Source organism: Phoenix dactylifera, chromosome 6, assembly GCF_051530095.1.
Source record: "Phoenix dactylifera cultivar Ajwa chromosome 6, Ajwa_hap1_PhDact_Kaust_v1.1, whole genome shotgun sequence".
Lineage (NCBI taxonomy): Eukaryota > Viridiplantae > Streptophyta > Magnoliopsida > Arecales > Arecaceae > Phoenix > Phoenix dactylifera.
This window is the reverse complement of record NC_143195.1, coordinates 1,444,683-1,464,964: the sequence shown is the minus strand read 5'-3', so window position 1 is coordinate 1,464,964 and position 20,282 is coordinate 1,444,683. Positions and strand designations below refer to the sequence as shown.

Sequence of the window (20,282 nt, the reverse complement as noted above, 5' to 3'; positions counted from 1 at the left end):
GAGGACCACATTGGCGAGCCACTCCGGGTAGGATATTTCCCGGATGAAGCCAGCCTCAAGGAGCTTGCTGACCTCCTCGGCTGCTGCTCGCTGTCGTTCAGGGGCGGCGCCTCGCTTCTTTTGTCGCACGGGCTTGCTGGTTGGCTTCACTTAGAGCCGGTGGACTATGATCTCCGGATCTATCCCCGGCATGTCTGCAGGCGACCATGCGAAGACATCCATGTTGTCTCGTAGAAAATTGACGAGGCGACCCCTCTCATGCTCGTTGAGGCCAGAGCCGATCTGCACGGTTAGCCCGGGAGAGTTCTCTCGTAAAGGAACTTGAATTAATAACTCACCAGGCTCTACCCGCTCTTTCTGAGGGTGGACCCGTGCCTCCAGAGTCCTAGTCGAGGGCTGGCCGGTCGCTGGGACAGGCACCTCGGCTGGTCGCTTTGTCTCGTGGGTCGCCAGGTAGCATCGCCTTGCCACCATTTGATCTCCTCGAACTTCGCCAACTCCCTGGCCGGTGGGGAACCGCATGAGCAAGTGGTAAGTTGAGACCACTGCTCGGAGGGCGTTGAGGCCTGGCCTTCCGAGGATGGCATTGTAGACTGAGGGAAGGAGTATCACGAGGAAGCTCATCCCCACGGTGCTTTCACGGGGGGCGAGCCCTGCTGTGACCAGAAGGTCAATCTCGCCCTCTACTGGGACTGAATCCCCAGTAAATCCAACTAACGGAGCATTCATCCTCCGTAGCTGTTCTTTGGTCATCCCCATTTTACAATAGGCACCAAAATACAAAACATTCGCCGAGCTTCCATTATCAACCAGGACGCGTTTTACATTAAATTTATTTATGATCATGGAGATGACCACGGCATCATCATGGGAGTTTCGACTCCCTCTAGATCATCATCTGAAAAGGAGATGGCTTCAGAGGCGCGCAGGCGCTTTGAAGAGGTTTCTTCCCTTGAAGCTTCTCCGGCCGAGGCCCCGCCCCGGATGGTGTTGATGATGCCGGCGATGGGCCTGTTGGCATTTGAACCTTCAGGCTGGGCGGCTCCTTCGGCTGGCTTCTCTTCACGCCGGCCTTGCACGAATCGATCAAGCACCCCTCGGCGGATGAGTGCTTCGATCTCATTTCGGAGCTGATAACAATCCTCAGTATCATGGCCGTGATCCCGGTGGAAACGGCAATACTTCCGGGAATCACGCCGGATTCTGGTATCTTGTTTTGGAGGTGGGAGCCGGATGCGATCACGACCCTCGATCTCCATGAGGATTTCAGCCCGAGGAGCATTGAGGGGAGTGTATTTTTCATACCTCTCCTTGGGTGCATGGGCCCGCAGTGGGAACCTCGGGCGGAGTGGTGACCTCTGCTGTGGCGGTCCCCTCAACCGGGGTGGACTCTTCGGGCGGGGCGGATTCTTAGCTCGTCGCGGAGACGGGCTTCTGGGCTGGCCGCGCTCCTCGCGGCGTCTCTTCTTGGGGTTCTGCTCGGTCCCGCCCCGCCTAACTGCCACGGCTTCTTCCGCCTTGGCGTACTTCCGCGCCCGAGCGAACATTTCGGTGAGGTCCGTGGGGAAATTCTTCTCGATCGAGAAGAGGAACCTGTAAGACCGGGCTCCAGTCTTTAGTGCTGACATGGCGATTGACGGGTTAAGCTCCCGGACCTCCCATGTTGCGGCGGTGAACCGGTCCAAATACTCCTTGAAGGATTCTCCCTCCTTTTGCTTAATGTCTAGGAGGGAGTCGGACGTCCGTCGCTGGGGCTGGCTGGCGGCAAAGTTGCCGGCAAATTGTCTGCCGAGCTGCTCAAAGGAGGAGACAGTACTCGGCTTCAGTCCGGTAAACCACAGCCGGGCTAGTCCTCGGAGTGTCGCCGGGAAAGCTTTGCACATCATGGCCTCCGAGGCTCCTTGTAGGGCCATCAAGACCCGGTAGCTTTCCAGGTGGTCAAGGGGATCAGCCTTGCCGTTGTAAGGCTCCACCTGGGGCATCTTGAACCGTAGTGGAACCGGTTCATCTTCAATCTCCGAGGAGAAGGGCGACTTCGTAGTAAACTCGAAGTCGCCATCACGTCCTGATTTTCTTCCATGGAGTGCCTGGATTTGGCGCTCCAGCTTCTCGACCTTCTTGTCGAGTTCGTCATTTTGGAGGATCGCTGCAGCGGTTCGTTCGGGTGCAGGTTGCCCTGGAACCGACTCAGCTTCTGAAGGCTGTGGCTAGCCTCCGTGGCCTCTGACTGGGTGCTCTCTCCAGAGGGAGGCCTGGACTTGAGAGTCCTGACCTTGAAGGGGAAGTCCGCTTGTAGGAGGCTCCGGTTGAACTGGAGCCGGAGGAAGTGGTGCTGTTGGGATGCCCCGGGGTTGCAAGCTTTGGACGGCGGTAGCCAAGGCTTGCACTTGTTGCACCAGGGCATCAAACTGCTCCGGCCGAACTTGAGGTGCTGACTCGGCCGGAGGTGGTGAGTTTCGGACAGAATGTTCCGGACTGGGTGGAGGACGTCGAGAGGCGTTGGAAGCTCCTTTGCTTCTTAGCTTCATGGCAGCGACTCGGGCCCTTCCTCTAGCGCCAACTGTTGCTGGAAATTGGACCCGGGGGCTGCCGCGAAGCCAGGGGAGGAGGAGCTCCGCTGCCGGAAGGGCGGACGGCGGTGCGCCGGCCGGCTGCGTCCTCCTGTGGAGTGAGTGAGCGAAGAAGGGAGTGCGTCCTGTCTTGTCCTGTCCTGCAAAAAAGCCGGTGGCCGGGCTTTCCGGCGCCGGCCCTCCGATGCTTAAGTCAGAGGGGGCGAGTATGTGGAGAGAGCAAGCAAGAGAGCGAAGAAGAGAGATATGTGGAGAAGATAAAGAGAATATTGTGCTCAATTGTGTCTGTGCTGTTTATTTTTTGTCCCGGTCCGAGTCCGGGTCCGGTCCCCCTCCTTTCTTTCCCCCAGGTTCCCTTTTATAGAGGGATATTGTGTTACCTGGGAGGTGACAGGGAAATTTGTCCTCTTTTGTAATAATTGGGCACCATTTGGCCCATTAATGGCGTAGTGGAGAATAAGGCCGAATCAGACCGGAACCAGGGAGTTGTCACGGTCGATCGGACCTGTTGGAGTGGTTGAACCGTCGGCCGTGGTGGGCCTGGGGTCCGTGGATGGTAAGTGCATTTATTACCGAGTGAACCGGCGGTCAGGGAGAGCCATACGCTTTGATGGTTCAGTGATCCGGAGATCGCCTTGAGCCGTGTTCATTAAATTACTGAGTGCATCGGAGACTTGAGGGGGTCTCATGCATTAATGGCAGGTCGTGCCGAATACCTGCGGAGATCTTATGCCTTGATAACTTGAAGATAGCGGCAGGTTGTAGTGGAGTTGCCAGGTCCCTTAGAGGGTTAGGCGGGAGTTGAACATTTGGTCAAGGCAATCGGCTCGGCAGGGGTGCCGAGCCGAGCTGGTCGCCCAATGGGGCGCCCTATGGCGGGGTCACTCCTAGTACTTCTGGTCGGCGCCCTTCGGGCGAGCACCTTCTAGCCGAGCGCCTCTATTTGGCGCTTTTTGTCTCTGGTCAGCGCTTTCTAGTCGAGCGCTTCTCTGGTCGGCGTCCTCCGGTCGGCTCTTTCTAGCCGAGCACCCCTACTTGGTTATTTTGGTTGGGCGCCTCTTCTTGGCGCTCTCTCCGGTCGGCGCCCTTCAGTCGAGCGCCTTCCTGGTCGGCACTCTTTGACCGAGCATCTTTCTGGTCGGCGCTCTTTGGCCGAGCGTCCTTCTGGTTGGTGCCCTTTGGTTGAGCGCCTCTTCTCGGCGCTCTCTCTGGTCGGCGCCCTTCAGTCGAGCGCCTTCCTGGTCGGCACTCTTTGACCGAGCATCTTTCTGGTCGGCGCTCTTTGGCCGAGCGCCTCCGCGGCGGTATGACTTGGGGTTTTTCCCCCAACAATAACATTCCAATACCCGGTCCCTATTGGATCAAGAGAAGAAGAAGAAGAAGAAGGAGGGAAGAGCCTTTTTTTTTTTTTTTTTTTTTCTTTGATACTCTACAGAAGGGGAAAGTTGAGATAAATATGGAAGCCCCAACTATAACATTCCAATACCCACTCCCTATTGGATCAAGAGGTTGGTACGAGCATGTTAGGCTCATGGTAAAAAGAAGAAGAAGGCCAAGTCAACATAATAGAAGAAATGTGATGAAAATCTCTCAACATAATAGAAGGCCAAGTTAAAATAAGCAAATGTGATGAAAATAAAGATCAAAATTAAAAAAACAAAATAATTAAACTTGTTTAATAAGAAATATCTAAAATAATAAAACAAGTTTTGCAGGTCTCTCCTCAACCATCAGGGTTTGCTATCTTCCACTTCACAATTACACCATTATTCTCATATTCATTTCTCCAAACCATTAACTTAATTGTGTTGCACTTCTTTCCTTGCAGAGTTCTTTTCTTTGAGACCCCATATATGATTCTTTTGTAATTGGGAGTGACCAGAAACATTTTCATGTTCCATTAATATCTTATGATCTTAATAACAACTCTTGTAGCCCATGTCAGCATGTTAGTCTAAGTTTTCAGATGCTTCAGGACTGACAATCTAATCTGGGAATTATATAATAGAAAATCCCAATCTAATTAGTTAGCCCACCTTAAGCTAAACACATTATAACATATCTGTTCTTGTAAAGAAAGTTTTCCACTACTTGTCTTTGGTTTCCTATTATTCTTATCCATCTCAATCCCCTTCTCTTTTAACAGGCTAACACTCAAACTAAATATATAAAAAAAAAGGATAACTAATAAGCTATGATTCAGTTTAGATCTGTTCATAAGCAGAACATAAATCCAAGGCAGGGTAAGAGGTGCAGAATGTTGCATACAAAACGAGACAGATGTGATCTACACATATAATTTCATATAATCTAATAGAAATATGAGGGTTTCAGGTATAAATCAACCTTAATCCAAACTGATCCAGTGAAATTTTCGGCCTAATGTCAAGATTCGAACTCAGTTAAACTTGGCATCAGGCTTCATAATTATAAATTTTGGATTGGATTGAAGTCAGCCCCGAGGGTCATTGGCCCCATTGCTACCTCTTCTTGCATCTTAAACTATGGGCATCATATGAAGCTTCCTTGTGGGAGGACTTGGATAACCACATATTAAGAGGAAATTAGGTAGGAAATTGGACAGCATGACGACATGGAAGGAGGAAGTCAATTTTTCTTCAGAAATGCATGTTTGGACAAGCCAGCAAGCATAGTCCAACTTGGCATTTAAGGCGTCTCATAGTGGTCGAAAGCTTATGCCATGATCAAATCAACAATCTTCTGGAAAACTTTTCGAGTAGAGATGGTCTATCGGAGCTCTAGTCAAAAGAGAAGGTTCTTTCTGTCTTTCACTAGCTATGAGATGTGGAAATTTGAAACCTCTACCAACTTTTCTCTTTCGATGAATCAGTTGCAGATCTTCCAAAGAGAAAAAAAAAAAAAAATTGGTTCATCTTCCTTGTAGTCAGGTGACGGAATTTAGGGAGTGAAATTAGGTAGCATCACCTCCTGTTTGTCTTACACTAATCTTTTTGAGCAGAAGATAGATAATGGATTAAGGTAATACCAAGATACTAGTTTTTGTAAAGTATCAAAAGCACTCATTAAATTATCTCAAGCGATCAGCCGATAAGTTATTAATTTATCGGTCCAGACTCTTTCTGGATATTTAGTATATCTAATTGAAAATTATCTATGTCGATAATTATAACGATCAATATGAGAAACAATCTCCAAACTCAATTTTGCTCTATTAGTCAATATTGTGGCATCTTGGTATTCGAATGTCTCGGTTTTTCCTATGTTGATCATGATAGACAAACATACACAAGATGATGAAAATACCAGCCCAAAACTAAAGGACTCTAACTCTATTTTTAAGGGAAAATAAACCTCACTCACTCTAGTAATATATGGTAAAACTCTTCTAGGACCTTGTTCTGCGCCTGTTCGAAGACTGCACTTCGGCCTGGTTTAATAAGAGCGGATTTGGATGCTTAAAAGATGACGAAGATATCCCAATCGAGTCAGCGTCTCCGTGGGCCATACAAACGAAGATATCCTTTTTTGGGATTCATCCAGCCTCTTTCCTTCCAGACAATTTCAATGTTCTCCTCTCAACCGTTGACCGGCTCTCAGGAAAGGCTCCATCTGGTGAGGAGCTTGTTCAAGAGTCCATAGCCACCTCCCTCTCCTCTCCGAAGCAATCCACATCGATCCATCCAAGCTGAGAAGAAGCCCAGCATTCCTTCTCCGCCGAGCAAGCCTTGAGAATATCTTGGCTGCATCTCGAGGCATTCTCGGAATCACGAACCCCAGCTCCTCCCAGGAAGCAAGCAAGCAAGCAATGGAGAAGAAGCCCAGCAGGTTTGGGAAGCTGGCGATTCGCGTCATCCTCGTGTTCCTCGGAACGGTCGCCTTCGCGTGCTCTTTAGCGGCCGAATTCAAGAAAGTAAAGGTCGTGAATCATGCCGACGCTCGTCGAATCGGTACGAGCAGCAGCGAGGCTGAACGTCTTTTTGCGTTGTTCTCTGCAGGCGAAGGATATGAAACTGGACGGAAGCCTCTGTTCGTTGCCGAGGAGCCCTGCGTTCGGGTTGGGGATCACGGCAGCGGTCTGCCTCTCGATAGCTCAGATCGTCGGGACCTCCCAAGTAGGAACCAGGCTCTGCTCAGGAGAGAAGAATATTAGGACAAGTCGAATCCTCTCCATCGCCCAATTAGTTGCATCTTGGTATGTATGCAAGATGATGATAATGATGATGATGACCTCTTTAATTCTTTCTCTTTGTTTCTTTCTTTTTATTTTCTGAGCTCGACTCTGCTCCAAATTATTATGGAGCATCTCCGTCTTGTAGGATGAGCTTTGGGCTTGCCTTGGTCCTGCTGGCCACCGGGTCGAGCATGAACGGTGGGCAGCCCTATGGGAAGGGCTGGATGGATGGGAAATGCTACGTCGTTAGGAATGGAGTGTTCATCGGTGCAGCCATACTGGCTGTCGTCACTGTAGTTTTCCTCCTTGGATACACCTTTACGGCAGGAGCGACGACACACCATCGCACCGGTGCAGACGAGGAAGGAAGGGTGGTTCATCAACAGCAGAAAGTGACCGACCGAAGAAGCCTCGGATGAGGAGACTTCCAAGTCTACTCGGTGGAAATTCACCATCATACATACAGCACCAACAAGTCTCAAGAGTCCATAGAAAAAGAGAAGGCGACGACGGCAATAAAAAAAGAGCGCCTTACAGAATAGAATATTTTTGCAACTGGGTGGGTGGTCAATAAAGGATGGCTGCTATTGGTCTCCATCCTGAACCGCAACAATTTTTTTGGTCTTTCTGTATTCGTTTGACTTGAGAAAAGAAATTTATCATGTTCATAAACAAGATTTTTTTGAATAGTTGAATCTGGTGCTCTTTGGTCACCTCTTCTTCTTACTTTTTAGGTTCTATACATGATGGAGCCTTTTGCTTTTTTCCCTGCTATGATTTTAGAGGGCGATGGAGCTGAATAACATTCTCAATAATGATAAATAATTGGATTGAAACATCTTGATGCCAATGAATTCGCTATATCAACAAGGAATTGCAACTCACCAGATTTACGACAAAGAAGCTCGCTGCTCCGTGGCGACAGAAGCTGACGATCTCCAGATGGCTTTGGACAACCATCGCGGCAAATCATTTTAATTCAATGCAGGGTACCATGACTTCACCAGCTGATTCCTTGACATGCAATTTTAAGTCTTGCAAATGGATAGGTAAGTTAGTATATTACAGAGAAAAGAAAAATAAAAGTTATTCGCTTTCATGATTACCGAAATATGGACTTGGAGACTTGGAGTTGTCCCAGCATCTGCTTTCTATTTTGACGTACCAATCAGCCTAAAATTCGGATGGCATCTTCACCCCTAATAATCATAAGGACAAGCCAGAAGCCTCATTCCATCAGTATGGTCTGATATATTAACCATCTTTCGACACTGGTCATAATTTTTTTTTTTTTAAGAACCTTCTGAAACGGATTACCTAAAAACCCTTCCTGCATTCACTTGTCTTTGTTCTTACTAAAATATATTTGGACACTTTGTGTATAAAGGTCCTTGGTGCCTCCTAACCTTCTTTTAGTATATCTCTGTCCTATTTGCCACATCTATTTCAGCTGGCATCATCTTAAACAAAATCCAAATTCTATTTTCTAATAATTAAAAACAGATTTTACAGGCTAAGCATCAATAATAACCATAATTAACAAGTCGTTCATATAACATATAAAAGTTCATTGATCAACTTTTCTCACCAATTGAAAGATGCACACGTTGTAAGTACATTGACAGTTCTCTATTTCAAGTAACTTGAAACCACGTAAGGAGAGTCATGGTATGCCTCCTAAATACAAAGAGGGAAGCCTGTGCAAGAAAAAGGCAGGCCATACTGTGAAAAGTCAGCAGACAGAGATAACAAAAGTTTCTAAAGACGAAAGTATTTTGCATCAGTGGTTAAATGCGAGGTCGGGCTCACCTATGAGGCTATGACTTGATGCGGGCAGGAAAGAGGCTTTGACATCCGCCACAGACGAAGAGGGTCGAATAGCAGGACTGATATGAGTACACTAGCAAAAGCACAAATCCTAGGGAAATTGAACATACAAAAGCTCCTAGACAAGCCTGTAACCCCCATGCCCCCTCCCACCATAATATCCATAACCTCTTCCTCGGTTGTCTGATCCCCTGAAGTTACCAGGATGAGCAGGCCCATGGTTGCCACGACCCAAAGGAGTCCCCTGCTGGAACTCACCAAAAGTCTGCAAGCCAAACTACAGTTTCATCAATTTATTCAGTTAGCATCATTAAGACTTCTATCTGAAATGCAGAGATAAGCAACTCCACACCTCTGTATCTAATTTCATTCGCTCAGAGAACTTCATACGGCCACTCCATGATCCTCGGTTAAGTGAGTTGCAAGAAAGATTGTCAAAGAAGTCATCTTTATTATATACAGGCTGCAAAACAGGACATCAATAAAGTTGTAATTGAATTGCTTCAAGTCAAAGCAGAAGCTAAATGCTTGACCCTATTTAAGAACTGAAATCTTATCATCCCCAGAAAGCTAGCGATTGCTCATTAACAAGCATGTTTTCTGCCTCTAGGTCATTTCCTACAGTATATTCTACAGTTTGGCCCACATAGTTATCAATATTCAAACCACTAATCAATCAAGAGCTTTTTTGGGGGGTACATAATTAATTAAGAGCTTCATCAAGCAGCAGCATGGGTAACATTGCAGAGTGCTGAAACAAGCTTATACAAGAGGTTCAGGTCAGTTCAGGTTGGGGACCAATCCAGAACAAAACCAATTTCAATAAGATCTCAGTTTTTGTAATTTCAATGCCAACCAATCAACGGTGGAAAGAAACTAAACCAATGGACTAAGATAAGATTGGCCCTAAAACTTCCCAATTTTCTTTAAAAAATCAGCATAAGAATCTATTGATTCTTTTCTTTCAAGAAAACCCATTTAAACCAGTGAACAAAATAAACCAACAACAAATATATTCAACAACCTCATACAACAACAAAATCCAAAAAATAAACTATAAATCTTGTACATGATATGTTAACAAAACAAAAAAAAAAATCCAATATTTTGTTTAAGAAAACAAAAATTATCATAATCTATGATAGCTGATTTAATACGCCATACAAAATTAATAATATATAAATATTGATTCATGTGGTTCGGGTTAGATCAGGTTATCAACCACTTTGACTTTGAGTTGGACCAACCTATGTTAAAATCTAAACCACCAATGAAGTCGGTTCAGTTCACCTCAGTTCTTAGGTTACCCCAGAACCGCGTGCACCACTAGCTGAAACTTAGGCAGGATATGAGATGTGAACTGTGCTGCAGTCAAATTTGTGCCGACTATCTGCAAGTTCCACAAGAAATTAGATTTTGGCTTAAAGACAGGTTATAAATTGAATAGTTCAATGAAAGGCACCACAAATACAGGCTTGATCACATTACACAGCGAGCAAACAAGCCTTCACTTTGACCTGGTCATCCAATAGGATCTCAAAATTTTTCAGCATCATTGATTTATGTAGGGCTCGTTTGGTTCACGGGAAGCATTTTCCGTCCTAGGAATATGATTCCTGAGAAACAAATTCCTAGGAAGAGGATGCATAGGAAAGTACTTTTAGCATGTTTGGTTGACTATGGAAAAGTGACAAATTTTCAAAGTGTTTATGTTTGGTTGGCCATCCACTTTCCTGGGAAAGTTATGTATAATTCCTATTATGCCCTTAATAAAAATTAGGTCTTTAATGCCTCTTTAATGCTTCTTTAATGCTGAAGGGCCTTTTTGGAAAAAAAATAAAAATGGAGTGATTCCCGCCTCATGGGAAAGTAACTTTCCCATATTTCTCATGGGAAAGACTTTTCCATGAAATGTGGGAATCATATTCCTATGAAAATACAACTTTTCCATCTCTCTCCTTTGAAAACTCCAACCAAACAAGAGGCATCTCATTACTTTCCCGTTGACCACACTTTTCCCCCTTCTTTTCCCGCGAACCAAACGAGCCCGTAAAATATGTGTTTTGACTTTCAAGCGTCAGACAGAACAATCAAGAGAGAAGAATGGAACATAAAAGAAATGATAAACAAGCATGTCTCACTTTGTGGCCAAGCTTGGGATCTTGTCCATAACCCTCTTCAACCTCCACATTATCGTGAATTGGATTTTCTTCCATTCCATTTCCTTTTGTCCTTCTTAGTTTTACCTTGCCATGCGACCCCCAAGCTTCATCTTTGTTAAACTTCTCATTCATGGCCGTAAAATCAAATTCTTCGGTGAACTGAGCCACCCTACCCTGACCCTACAGATTTAAGCAGACAGCCAAAATTCTAGTAGTGAGAACAAACTCAAAGTTTCTTTGATAATAACATTCAACCATATTTTGATATGTATACCTCAATGGCAGGATACCATCTAATCTACCATTGGTATGTGTCTTATAGCTAACAAAAACAGGTATAAACTGCAATTATCTTATTTAAAGCCATCAAGCAGATTAAAAGACCTGAAAACTACATGTCACTTATATATTGTCCACTGCATAGCTGCGCTATTAGGTGTTATGTGCCCTCTGTCCATGCATCCAACCACCTCACATGGTTCGCCAGTTCCACCATAGCTACCATTTGTTGAAGTGGAGCATAGTGCAGGGCCAAGTGAGAAACGTCTCTTCTTTCGGTTTATTCATTGATCCTTTGAAGATAAGTATGTTTTAGGCATAGCATTTTAAACGCATCTATTTGAATTTGAACTTTCATTTTTTTGCAACTCCTTTAATCAGATAAAGCAGGTTAACAGTGCATTGACAACTGATAACATTTACTGCTTTGCAGGCCAAATTACAACGATTCTCGTAGAAGATCGGTAGTATAGGCCATATATCTACATTTCTACATTCAAAGAGAAACTCAGGTTAGAAAACAGTTGGGAATAGCTCTCCTTATGTTCTTGAATGGGAAGAAATATCCGATTCCTTTCAAATCTTAACATATGTAATGAAAATGAAGTTTCCAGTCCCTCTCCTGCAAAGGTGCAGTAGAAGTGAGGTTGCCGATAAAAGTCAAGTGAGGTCCATAAAGAATAGTGAAAGTGAATTTAAAAAACAATGAACTTTAGAGATTTAGCCATTAAAATGTCCTCAAATGAAGCAGATCTCTTAAGAAAAGTGGTGCTCAAGAAGTTGAAATATGATTATAAAGATCAAGAAAATCTGAATTTCTTAATTTGTGAGTTATCATGAATGCAGCTGCATACAAAATCACGATCCAAGCCTTCCCAAAGTCAAAATTCTTGCCCCTGCTTGACAGCTGTCCAACATTTGTGAGTTAGTTGGATGCTAAGAAACCATGAATTCCTACAAAGGAAAGGCAAGAGTTCCCAAAATAAAATGTACAACTTAATAAAACTGATTCACGGAAACTAGTTAGCCGATATCATTTTTTGAAATGATGGAGAAAAAACTCCATCAAAAGCTGACTCCATTAATGCAATCTGAAATGTTGATAGATGGGTTATACTTTCTATTACTATACTCAATTCTGTTAAAAGTGAGGGGTATGCATGTATCTATTCATGCACACATGTAAATAAGCTACTCCAATACATTTAAGGTAATGAACTAGGATCGCATTATAAAGGGAGTATCTTGGCGCAATAGTAAGGTTGCTTCATTGTAACCTAGGTATCACGGGTTTGAAATATGGAAACAGCCTCTCTACACATGAGAGTAAGGCTGCATAAATTTGACCCTCCTCAGAATCTGCAGCAGGAGCCTCATGCATTAGAGTGCCATTTTTTTAAGTAGGACCAAAACATATGTCAGCTAATGGTGCACACAGCTTCTGATTCATTAGGCTTCAGTCCTTCTTTTCAGATATATCAACATTTATTGGCATATGACAAAATGTGATTAACAAGAATCTATCAGTATTAATCAAGTGTTACATAAAATGGTCCAAGTTCTTCATTTTCTTTTTTTGAGGAATTCAAAATGTCATTCATCATTCCACCAAATTTTGATACCTACAGCTCAATGCCAACATAATATCTCATCTATGCATATGCCTGTAGCTAACAGAAACAGCTGTGAACTGCAATTACTTTCTTTTAAGCCATCAAGCAGCTTACAAAGGTCAAAAAACTGCATCATATAGATTTAATTTCATTTACTTCTTTGATCAGCTAGACAAGGTTAGTACAGTATTGACAACTTGCAACAAGCAACATGCTTTTCAGGCCAAATAAAAATGATTGCCATAGAAGAATGGTAATAGGTTATAAACACCTATATTCTAAGTAAGAACCACGATTAGAAAACAGTAGGTGAAGTGACACTCCCATTTCTCTGCAAACATTTGAATCCTTTCGAATGTCAATAAACATCATGAAAATGAAGTTTTCAGTCCCTCACCCCAAAAATATGCACTAAAAGTGGGAGATTAGGAGAAGTCAAGAAAGATCCATAAAGAGAAAGGAAGACGAAAATAGCAGTCCACAGAAAAAGATAACTTTAGAAATAGACACTAAATGGACTCAAATGAAACAGGTTTATTAGGTAAAGTGATGCACAAGTAGTTGAATTATCATTACAAGGGAACCTATGTTTCATAATTTTGTGAGATATCATTGATAGAGCTCCATCGGAATCACAACTACAAGTTTTACATTGCAAAATCAAAATTCTTGGTCCTCCTTTAGATTTCTCATATAAGAAAGCCAACCTTTATCCAACATTTATGGGTTAGTCAGATGTTTGGATTCACAGGATTCAAAAATCCCAATTTAAGTTCCAAAAAGCAAAGGTGAGAATACTCAAAATAACATGTACAATTTCAGAACATTCTTTCTTGGAAATTAATAAGACAATGTCATCATTTGAATTGATAGAAAGAGAAGTTCTTGAAAGCCGAGTTCATCCATGCAATCAGCAATATTGATAGATAGGGAGATATGTTTTCCTTACTCAGTTCATCAAATATTGCATTCCTGCATGCATGTACCTATATAGGTCATTCCAATAGTTGAAAAGCAATGAACTATTGACAAATCATGTCTCAGGTAATGGTGTGCACTGCGCACAACTTTTGGGATGTTAAGCTTTAGCTAATCATAGGACATAAAATAGTCCAACTTCTTCATGCTTATGAATCAATTCTACTATTAAACACAAACATCTGATTGCATCGGTCAGGCTGTACTGCGGTTGTCAACCATGTCCGCACCCATGCATATGGCACACGTTAGACTCTAGTACTTAGATAGTTAAAACCATGTAAATTAACATTCAGAAAGTCAAATATCGCTAATGTTCTTCCGCCTCTGTCCATGTCCTCTTCTTCCATATGCATGGTTGACATAGTAAGCCTACAATCTCCACACTTCCCTCCAAGCAACAACTATACTGATGCATATTAATTCATCCATTTGGGAATGTGTAGGTAATGTTCTAGATATAACCGCCTACTCAAATTTACTTTATAAGCAATACTGATGTTAAATTCACTTAAAGACGATCATGATTCAATAAATTAAAGAAAAATCTTGTGAAACTAAATTATTGAATTCAGATAGACTTCCACATCATTTCAGAGACACTCTTAAGAGAAAGCACAATAAAAAAAATGTAGCAGTAAAGGGCAATATGTCCTTCAGAAAATAACAAGAGCTGCATGCAGGACACAACTGACCTGCCAAAACAATTTTGTCTATCCATTTAAAACAGATATAAAGTATCATCATACCTGTTGGGAAAGCAATCGTAATGGCAACAATGGTTCCTGAGGCAGTGAACTAACAGACGATGGTGGGTTTGATGATGGTGACAATACAGCTGCCATGTCTTCTCGCTCAGGGATCAGTCTCTGGTTAGAGGAGGATGCTGTTGGTCGAGATTGTGTAAGCTGATCAGGGGTCAGCAGAGGAGGCAATGTAGTTAAAGGAGATGTAGTGGACCCCAAAATTGAAGATGAGGAATAAGGTAAACTTGGCAAGGGAAGAATTGGTATCGCTGAAGATCCAGCTTTGCTAGAAACCGAATGCATGGAGGCATTTAAATCTTGATTAGATGAAGAAAATGAGGACTTTATCCATGAATAAGAAAGAGACGACAACGGATGAGACAGTTGAGAAGGATCGCTGGATACTGATAAGAATACATCAGCAGGGTTAGAAATTGCAAAATGAGAAGTGGTGGCAGCAGATGTGCAAGTTAAATGGGCAGGGTCTGTGAAATTTGGCATGTTTGTTGGTGCCTGACTTTCAGGTAAGTGCAACTGATCCTGCACCATTGCTGAAGGGGGTTGTGAAGGAAACAAATGCTGTTTGGGAGACTGGCCACCTAGCACACCAGTATATCCTTGCCAACACGTAGGCGTACTAAAAGAGGTCCTGTTTATATTTGAAAAAGCAGGCAAGGAGGCCTCGGAACTGAGGGTGGCCCCAGATTGATACGGTGAAAATGCATCTGAATATGATGACCTGGCTAAAGATGACCAGGAAGAGCACCACCTCCAACTGAAGCTGATGTACTAGGTTTGTAGGCGTCATGTGACTGCAAAGCACATGATGGAAAGATACTGCACATACAATATGCAGCACCAAAAAGGAAAAAGAAATCCCAATGTCAAATAAAGTATACCTGAATAATAGCTGGATCATTGTGTGCCTGAGGCTTTGTAAGAACTGGAGATGACTTCACTTGCAAATCCTAAAAATAGAATAAGCTAAAAATGCATCCACTTAATGAAACTCAAACACAGGCTTGTGGTCTATTTAACACGAACTGATAAGAAATTACATTCAAGGACCTTCCTGCATTGAATTTTCTAAATTATTCAGCTGTTGAACTTTGAAAATTTGAACTTAACATTAACATTTAGAAACATAATAATAATACTGTCACCTGAGCAGTAAAATTATACAGGCGGAACAATTATTCCAAATGGCATCATATCCAGAACAATCATGTTGGAAGTCATTTTCAGATGAGATCATATGTGCTGCTTTTCTCCCTATTCTTGTCCTATGTCAGTGTAGACTAACACATTCCACCCATGAAACTTCTGCTTCAACTCCCCACAACTAAGAAAACACCAGAACCTCGCAAAACTTATTCGCAAAGATATGCTAATAAGCAATTTCAAGTCATCAGGTCAAAAGTTTGAAAAGCTTCTCATACAACACAAAACATTTCCTATCTTTGTAATACTAGTGTCTGGCATGTGATGAATGTGAAGAAATTAATGGAATGGATGTTTAAAAACAAAAACAGCTTCTCTACTTTGCAGTTCCATTTCCTTCATATGTTGGGACTTCTGATGTAAGTGCATGACTGAAAAGAAAGAAGGCCTCAAAGCTATGTTAAACGGGTTTGATTATGGGTCACAAGTAGAACTTGGCAAACTAGCCCATCCTACCGTTTCGGGTCAGTGTTGGTTCAGTTCGATACGGGCCGAAGCGTCCAATTCAGGTCGATTCGGCATACCTTGGGTGGAATGCCTAGACAGCCAAGCAAGCATGTATCTAGCGCTGTATGATCAAATGATTTGTAACATATTTACGTGCATACATATGCATGCTTGCATGCAAGTATTCATGTATGTACATATGTATGTAATTTGCAGAAAACACTAGAAAGCATCATACTGATAAAAAATAAGGTTGTTAACTACATAATTTATCCAATCAAATCTCTAGTTTGATTGCTTAAGTTTCACTCATATAATAATTTTTTCATCGAATGATTTAAAGTATCCATATTCCATAGCTTCCAAGCAACAAAATATGATCTAGCATCAACTAGTATCTAGCAGAACACATTATACATACAAAAGTGTGTATTAAGGAACAAAAGATAGTCATATGATTTTTTTTAAAAAAAAGAAAAGTTGCACAAATTTGGTTATATAAATAACCAAACACATAAGTAGATATATTCACAAAGATGGAGTCAGAGGTGATAAAACACATAATGACATTCGTCCAGAAAACCCAGTTCCTCTGTAGGCAGTAGGTCGTTGCCTACTGCTCCTTCCTTTCCCCTTTCTGTCATCACATGGGATGGTAGCCAGACTTTAACCGGACAGACAAGGGGAGAAATAGACAGATGGTTGTGATCTTAAAGAGGAGTTGTTTTAAAATGGTTCATTACATACACTCAGCTATATTACACATACTCTGAATTATGGATGTATGTTTTAACAAGGAATTGTTTTAAAATAATGGCACTCTTACTTTATCTCTTTTTGTGAAAAAGGACCTCCACCATAACTCTGATCTTGCAAGTTTAGCATGCATCAAATAGCATATTTTAACCTTATTTCTAGACCTACCATGGATCCATCTTTACATCCCCAACTCTGCTGCCACATTTAGTGCTCACGTGGCATGTTCTATAGCAAAACCTTGTTTAGCCCAAAAATGTCCTTCACCAAGTTATTGACCATTGCAATACAAAATAGAAAACTAAAAATGATAGAATTCAAGTATGACTAAATTCAGGGATCTGAAAGTACAGCCAAATGATTTCTTTGGTCCTCAAAGAAACAAAAACTAGCAAAGAAGTGGAGGAACTAAATTATTCACAACCTACACAACTTCCTCCAAGATATCGGAAATAAATAATTAAGTTTACAGATCTCTAATGCATGATGAGGAGAACAGAATCAATATTTGACCAAATAAAAGATCCCAACAACACTTGAAGAGCATGACCAACAGGGGAAAAGGTGCATGCTAAAACCCATTCACCCAAGATAAATGATACACTCAGTAAACTTCCAGTCCACAAGAGGCAGTGTAGGCGAAACATCACTTACTTACGTTAATGACACATTGTGGGCCAGCAATTATCCATAAGATCTTAAAATCAGTTAGAATATTTCCATTTACCTAGATGTCACTTCCTCGGAACAGAATATATTCATAGACTTGTCACTAGGGGGAACCTGAGGACCATCTTTCTTTCGTCCTTCAGTTCCATATGACCTCACTGCAACCAAGGAGCAGAGACAATGTAAGTCATCGACGGATAAAAATTTCCAGTAAAGAGGAGAACTACCTATTTCTCAATTCTAATCAGTTATCTCTATTTTCAGACAACTTCTGCAGTCTGGGAGCTCGCTTCCAGTAATTTCATTGAACAAGAAACGTTATCCACCATCACTAAACAAAGAATAAGAAAACACAACAGCTCCTCCACAAAAAGAACAGATTTTTTAGCACAAACCTGCGGGGATTTCCACATCAAAGAGGAGATAATTCGGTCATGAAATACCAAAACGAAAAGAAGGGGAAACATCAAGAAAAATCAAAGAGGCGTAATTTGAGGAGCCAATCAAAAGAACGACTGTTCCACCACATCACCAGACCCATCAACCAAATCCAAGAAGAAGACTGGGGACACGAGAACGGAAACCCTCAGAAAACGGAAATTGATGGGAGGAATGGAGTCGGTCCGGTGGGACGGCGTACCGTTCTGGAGGGCGATGGTGGACTCCTGGGGGTTGATGGAGACGAGGACGCCGTCGTAGCGGATCTCGGCTTTCGAGGTGAGGCTGATGAGGCTCCCGATGTACGAATCCGCCGCCGGCGAGGACGAAGACGAAGACAAAGACGAGCCGGAGCTCGATCCCTCGGCGGCCGCCATTGCCGGGCACTGCTCGCTGGGATGCTTCGATTCTTGCTATCGTTCGTCGTCGCCGAGCCCTAACCAGGGTTTGCTCCCGCTCTTTCTTCCCTTCCTTCTTTCTTTTCTTTTCATCTTTATAGCTTTCTTTCTTCCCCTCTTTCGAACGCTCCCAGTTCTCCCTCCCACTTCCACGGTCCTAAGCATTAATAAAATCGCATTACATTAATCCCGGCAAGCAACTTGCCGAGACTAGTTCAAACTTGTAAACACATGCGTAGCCCCTAGAGAACATAAATATTGTATAAAAGCTTGCTTCTTGTGAGATACCATATAAACTTGATTGTGCTAAGTGAACAACATAAGCTCAAATAAACTAAAAAATAACATAGATATTCATATAGGCCAAAATATCCCTATCTCAAGATTTGTGCTTAAATTGAAGGTAGGGGTGGCAAAATATGACCCGACCCGCCAACCCGACCCGTGTTCGACCTGCCATAAACAGGTTTGGGTTTGGCCTAAACAGGTTCGGGTCGTAAACAGGTCGACCCGTTTAACCTGTTTATTAATTGGGTCGGATACGGATTTTAGATGTCTGACCCGTTTAAACCGTTTAACCCGTTTAACTGTTGGGCAGGTTAAACAGGTCTAAACAGGTTAAACGGGTTAAACAGGTTAAACGGGTCTAAACAGGTTAAACGGGTCTAAACAGGTCTAAACAGGTCGGGTTGGGCAGGTTAAACAGGTTGGGTTGGACAGATTAAACAGGTCTAAACAGGTTAAACGGGTCAGGTTGGGCAAACAGGTTAAACAGGTCGGGTCGGGTTGGGTAAACAGGTTACTTGTTTATTAAACAGGTTAAACGGGTCGGGTCGGGTTACCTGTTTAATAAACAGGTCAGGTTCAGGTTTGTAATTCCTGACCCGTTTAATAAACAGGTCGGGTTCAGATTTATAGTTTTCTGATCCGACCTGTATTTGACCCGACCTGTTTATGCCTGACCCGACCCGATTGCCACCCCTAATTGAAGGTCAAGAATATTGAAAGTCGGATATCCCCTAAAAATCGTTTGCATATTTAATATAAAGAATAGTTGAAAAGCTATAGCTATCTCTTATTTGTTTATATTTATATACAGTATAGACATTGAGAGAATTTAGTCTATTGAATGTTGTTGTTCATCACGGATATGAAACCAGATCCAATCCAAACTTTAAAAAGTGTTGGGGAGAGTAATGGGTCTTAATACACTTGCTCATAACTTGTAGACTTCATAAGCATTATGAAACCTCTTGTCTTCGGACCCATAAACGATTTAAATTTTGGATGGCTAGGATCTATGTTAAATATTGAAACTTAGGTCTAGGAGGTGCCATGTTATGATCGTTTTTTCGGAATATTGGGTTGCTATTCTCTCTCTCTTCTTTTTGTGCCCTATTCTCAAGAGCGTAAATGTTTTATAGAGATGGTCTTCTAATAAGATTTTTCTGTAGAATCATACAATAATTTTGTGAACTTTGGAGACATCATTGAGAAAGAATTCTCTTTCATTTGGAAGTTGGCCGCTTCTTTTAAGATGAAATTTTTAATTGGCAAATTCTAATGATTAGCTCCTGAATTTGGTGAACATTAAGAAAAAAGAATTGGGCATTCATTCTTGTGCTTTATGCAATTTATTTGAAAAATCTAGATTTAATTTATTTCTATATAGCACCTTACTAGACAAGTTTGGAATCTTTTCAAGATTGAATTTTGTTTAAAAGTATCCCTGTTCTATTTGATCCACTAACTGCAAAGATCCAGATTTTCTTTAGTTGTTCATTTAGAAGGAACATAACAGGCATATTTTCTTTTGAAGTTAGTCATCAAGGACTTGAAGTCCTGCTAGCTTGAATAACTTGACATGGTTCCCCTATCACTCAGAATGCCTTATTTCCTGTTAAATTTGTTTATTCCATTTAATTTTGTTACTCTACTCATTTCAATCCTCATAAATGAATTGATGGGTCTTTTATTAGCAAAATCTACCTAACTCAACAGAGAGATATTGTGCTTTCACCTCGA

The 20,282-nt window shown here is 42.3% G+C and overlaps 2 protein-coding genes across 7 annotated transcripts; one reads left to right on the top strand and one right to left on the bottom strand.

Annotated features, from left to right (window-relative positions):
• Positions 1-6,096: 6,096 nt before the first annotated feature.
• LOC103713004 (protein MODIFYING WALL LIGNIN-1) lies at positions 6,097-7,561 on the top strand. The gene is made up of 3 exons (XM_008799751.6): positions 6,097-6,468; positions 6,548-6,744; positions 6,869-7,561. Exons 1-3 carry the CDS (start codon positions 6,358-6,360, stop codon positions 7,140-7,142), a joined length of 582 nt encoding a protein of 193 aa, XP_008797973.2. The 5' UTR covers positions 6,097-6,357; the 3' UTR covers positions 7,143-7,561.
• Positions 6,542-18,398, bottom strand: LOC120110915 (protein decapping 5). 6 transcript variants are annotated; one of them, XM_039126922.2, is made up of 8 exons: positions 14,332-18,201; positions 10,692-10,892; positions 8,903-9,013; positions 8,533-8,815; positions 8,312-8,420; positions 7,830-7,922; positions 7,609-7,757; positions 6,542-6,678 (listed from the first exon to the last, which is right to left on the bottom strand). In XM_039126922.2, the coding sequence occupies exons 1-4, from the start codon at positions 14,875-14,877 to the stop codon at positions 8,669-8,671; spliced, it is 1,005 nt and encodes a 334-aa protein (XP_038982850.1). In that variant the 5' UTR covers positions 14,878-18,201; the 3' UTR covers positions 6,542-6,678; positions 7,609-7,757; positions 7,830-7,922; positions 8,312-8,420; positions 8,533-8,668. The 6 variants fall into 6 exon arrangements, with proteins under 6 accessions (XP_038982850.1, XP_088579187.1, XP_088579188.1 ...); XM_088723061.1 differs by lacking the exons at positions 6,542-6,678; positions 7,609-7,757; positions 7,830-7,922 and having other exon boundaries at positions 8,228-8,420; positions 14,332-15,296; positions 17,480-17,579; positions 17,649-18,201; XM_088723062.1 differs by lacking the exons at positions 6,542-6,678; positions 7,609-7,757; positions 7,830-7,922 and adding an exon at positions 9,841-9,940 and having other exon boundaries at positions 8,228-8,420.
• Between the last annotated feature and the right edge of the window lie 1,884 nt (positions 18,399-20,282).

What these genes read in the sequence shown, in the direction of transcription:
- LOC103713004 (XM_008799751.6), top strand. Translation starts at nt 6,358, where the DNA reads ATGGAGAAGAAGCCCAGCAGGTTTGGGAAGCTGGCGATTCGCGTCATC. An exon ending in CCGAATTCAAGAAAGTAAAG is followed by an intron (nt 6,469 to 6,547) that starts GTCGTGAATCAT and finishes TGTTCTCTGCAG; the next exon opens with GCGAAGGATATGAAACTGGA. An exon ending in GCCCAATTAGTTGCATCTTG is followed by an intron (nt 6,745 to 6,868) that starts GTATGTATGCAA and finishes TCCGTCTTGTAG; the next exon opens with GATGAGCTTTGGGCTTGCCT.
- LOC120110915 (XM_039126922.2), bottom strand. Translation starts at nt 14,877, where the DNA reads ATGGTGCAGGATCAGTTGCACTTACCTGAAAGTCAGGCACCAACAAAC. An exon ending in TACGATTGCTTTCCCAACAG is followed by an intron (nt 10,893 to 14,331) that starts GTATGATGATAC and finishes TTAAATCTGTAG; the next exon opens with GGTCAGGGTAGGGTGGCTCA. An exon ending in GAATGAAATTAGATACAGAG is followed by an intron (nt 8,816 to 8,902) that starts GTGTGGAGTTGC and finishes TTTGGCTTGCAG; the next exon opens with ACTTTTGGTGAGTTCCAGCA.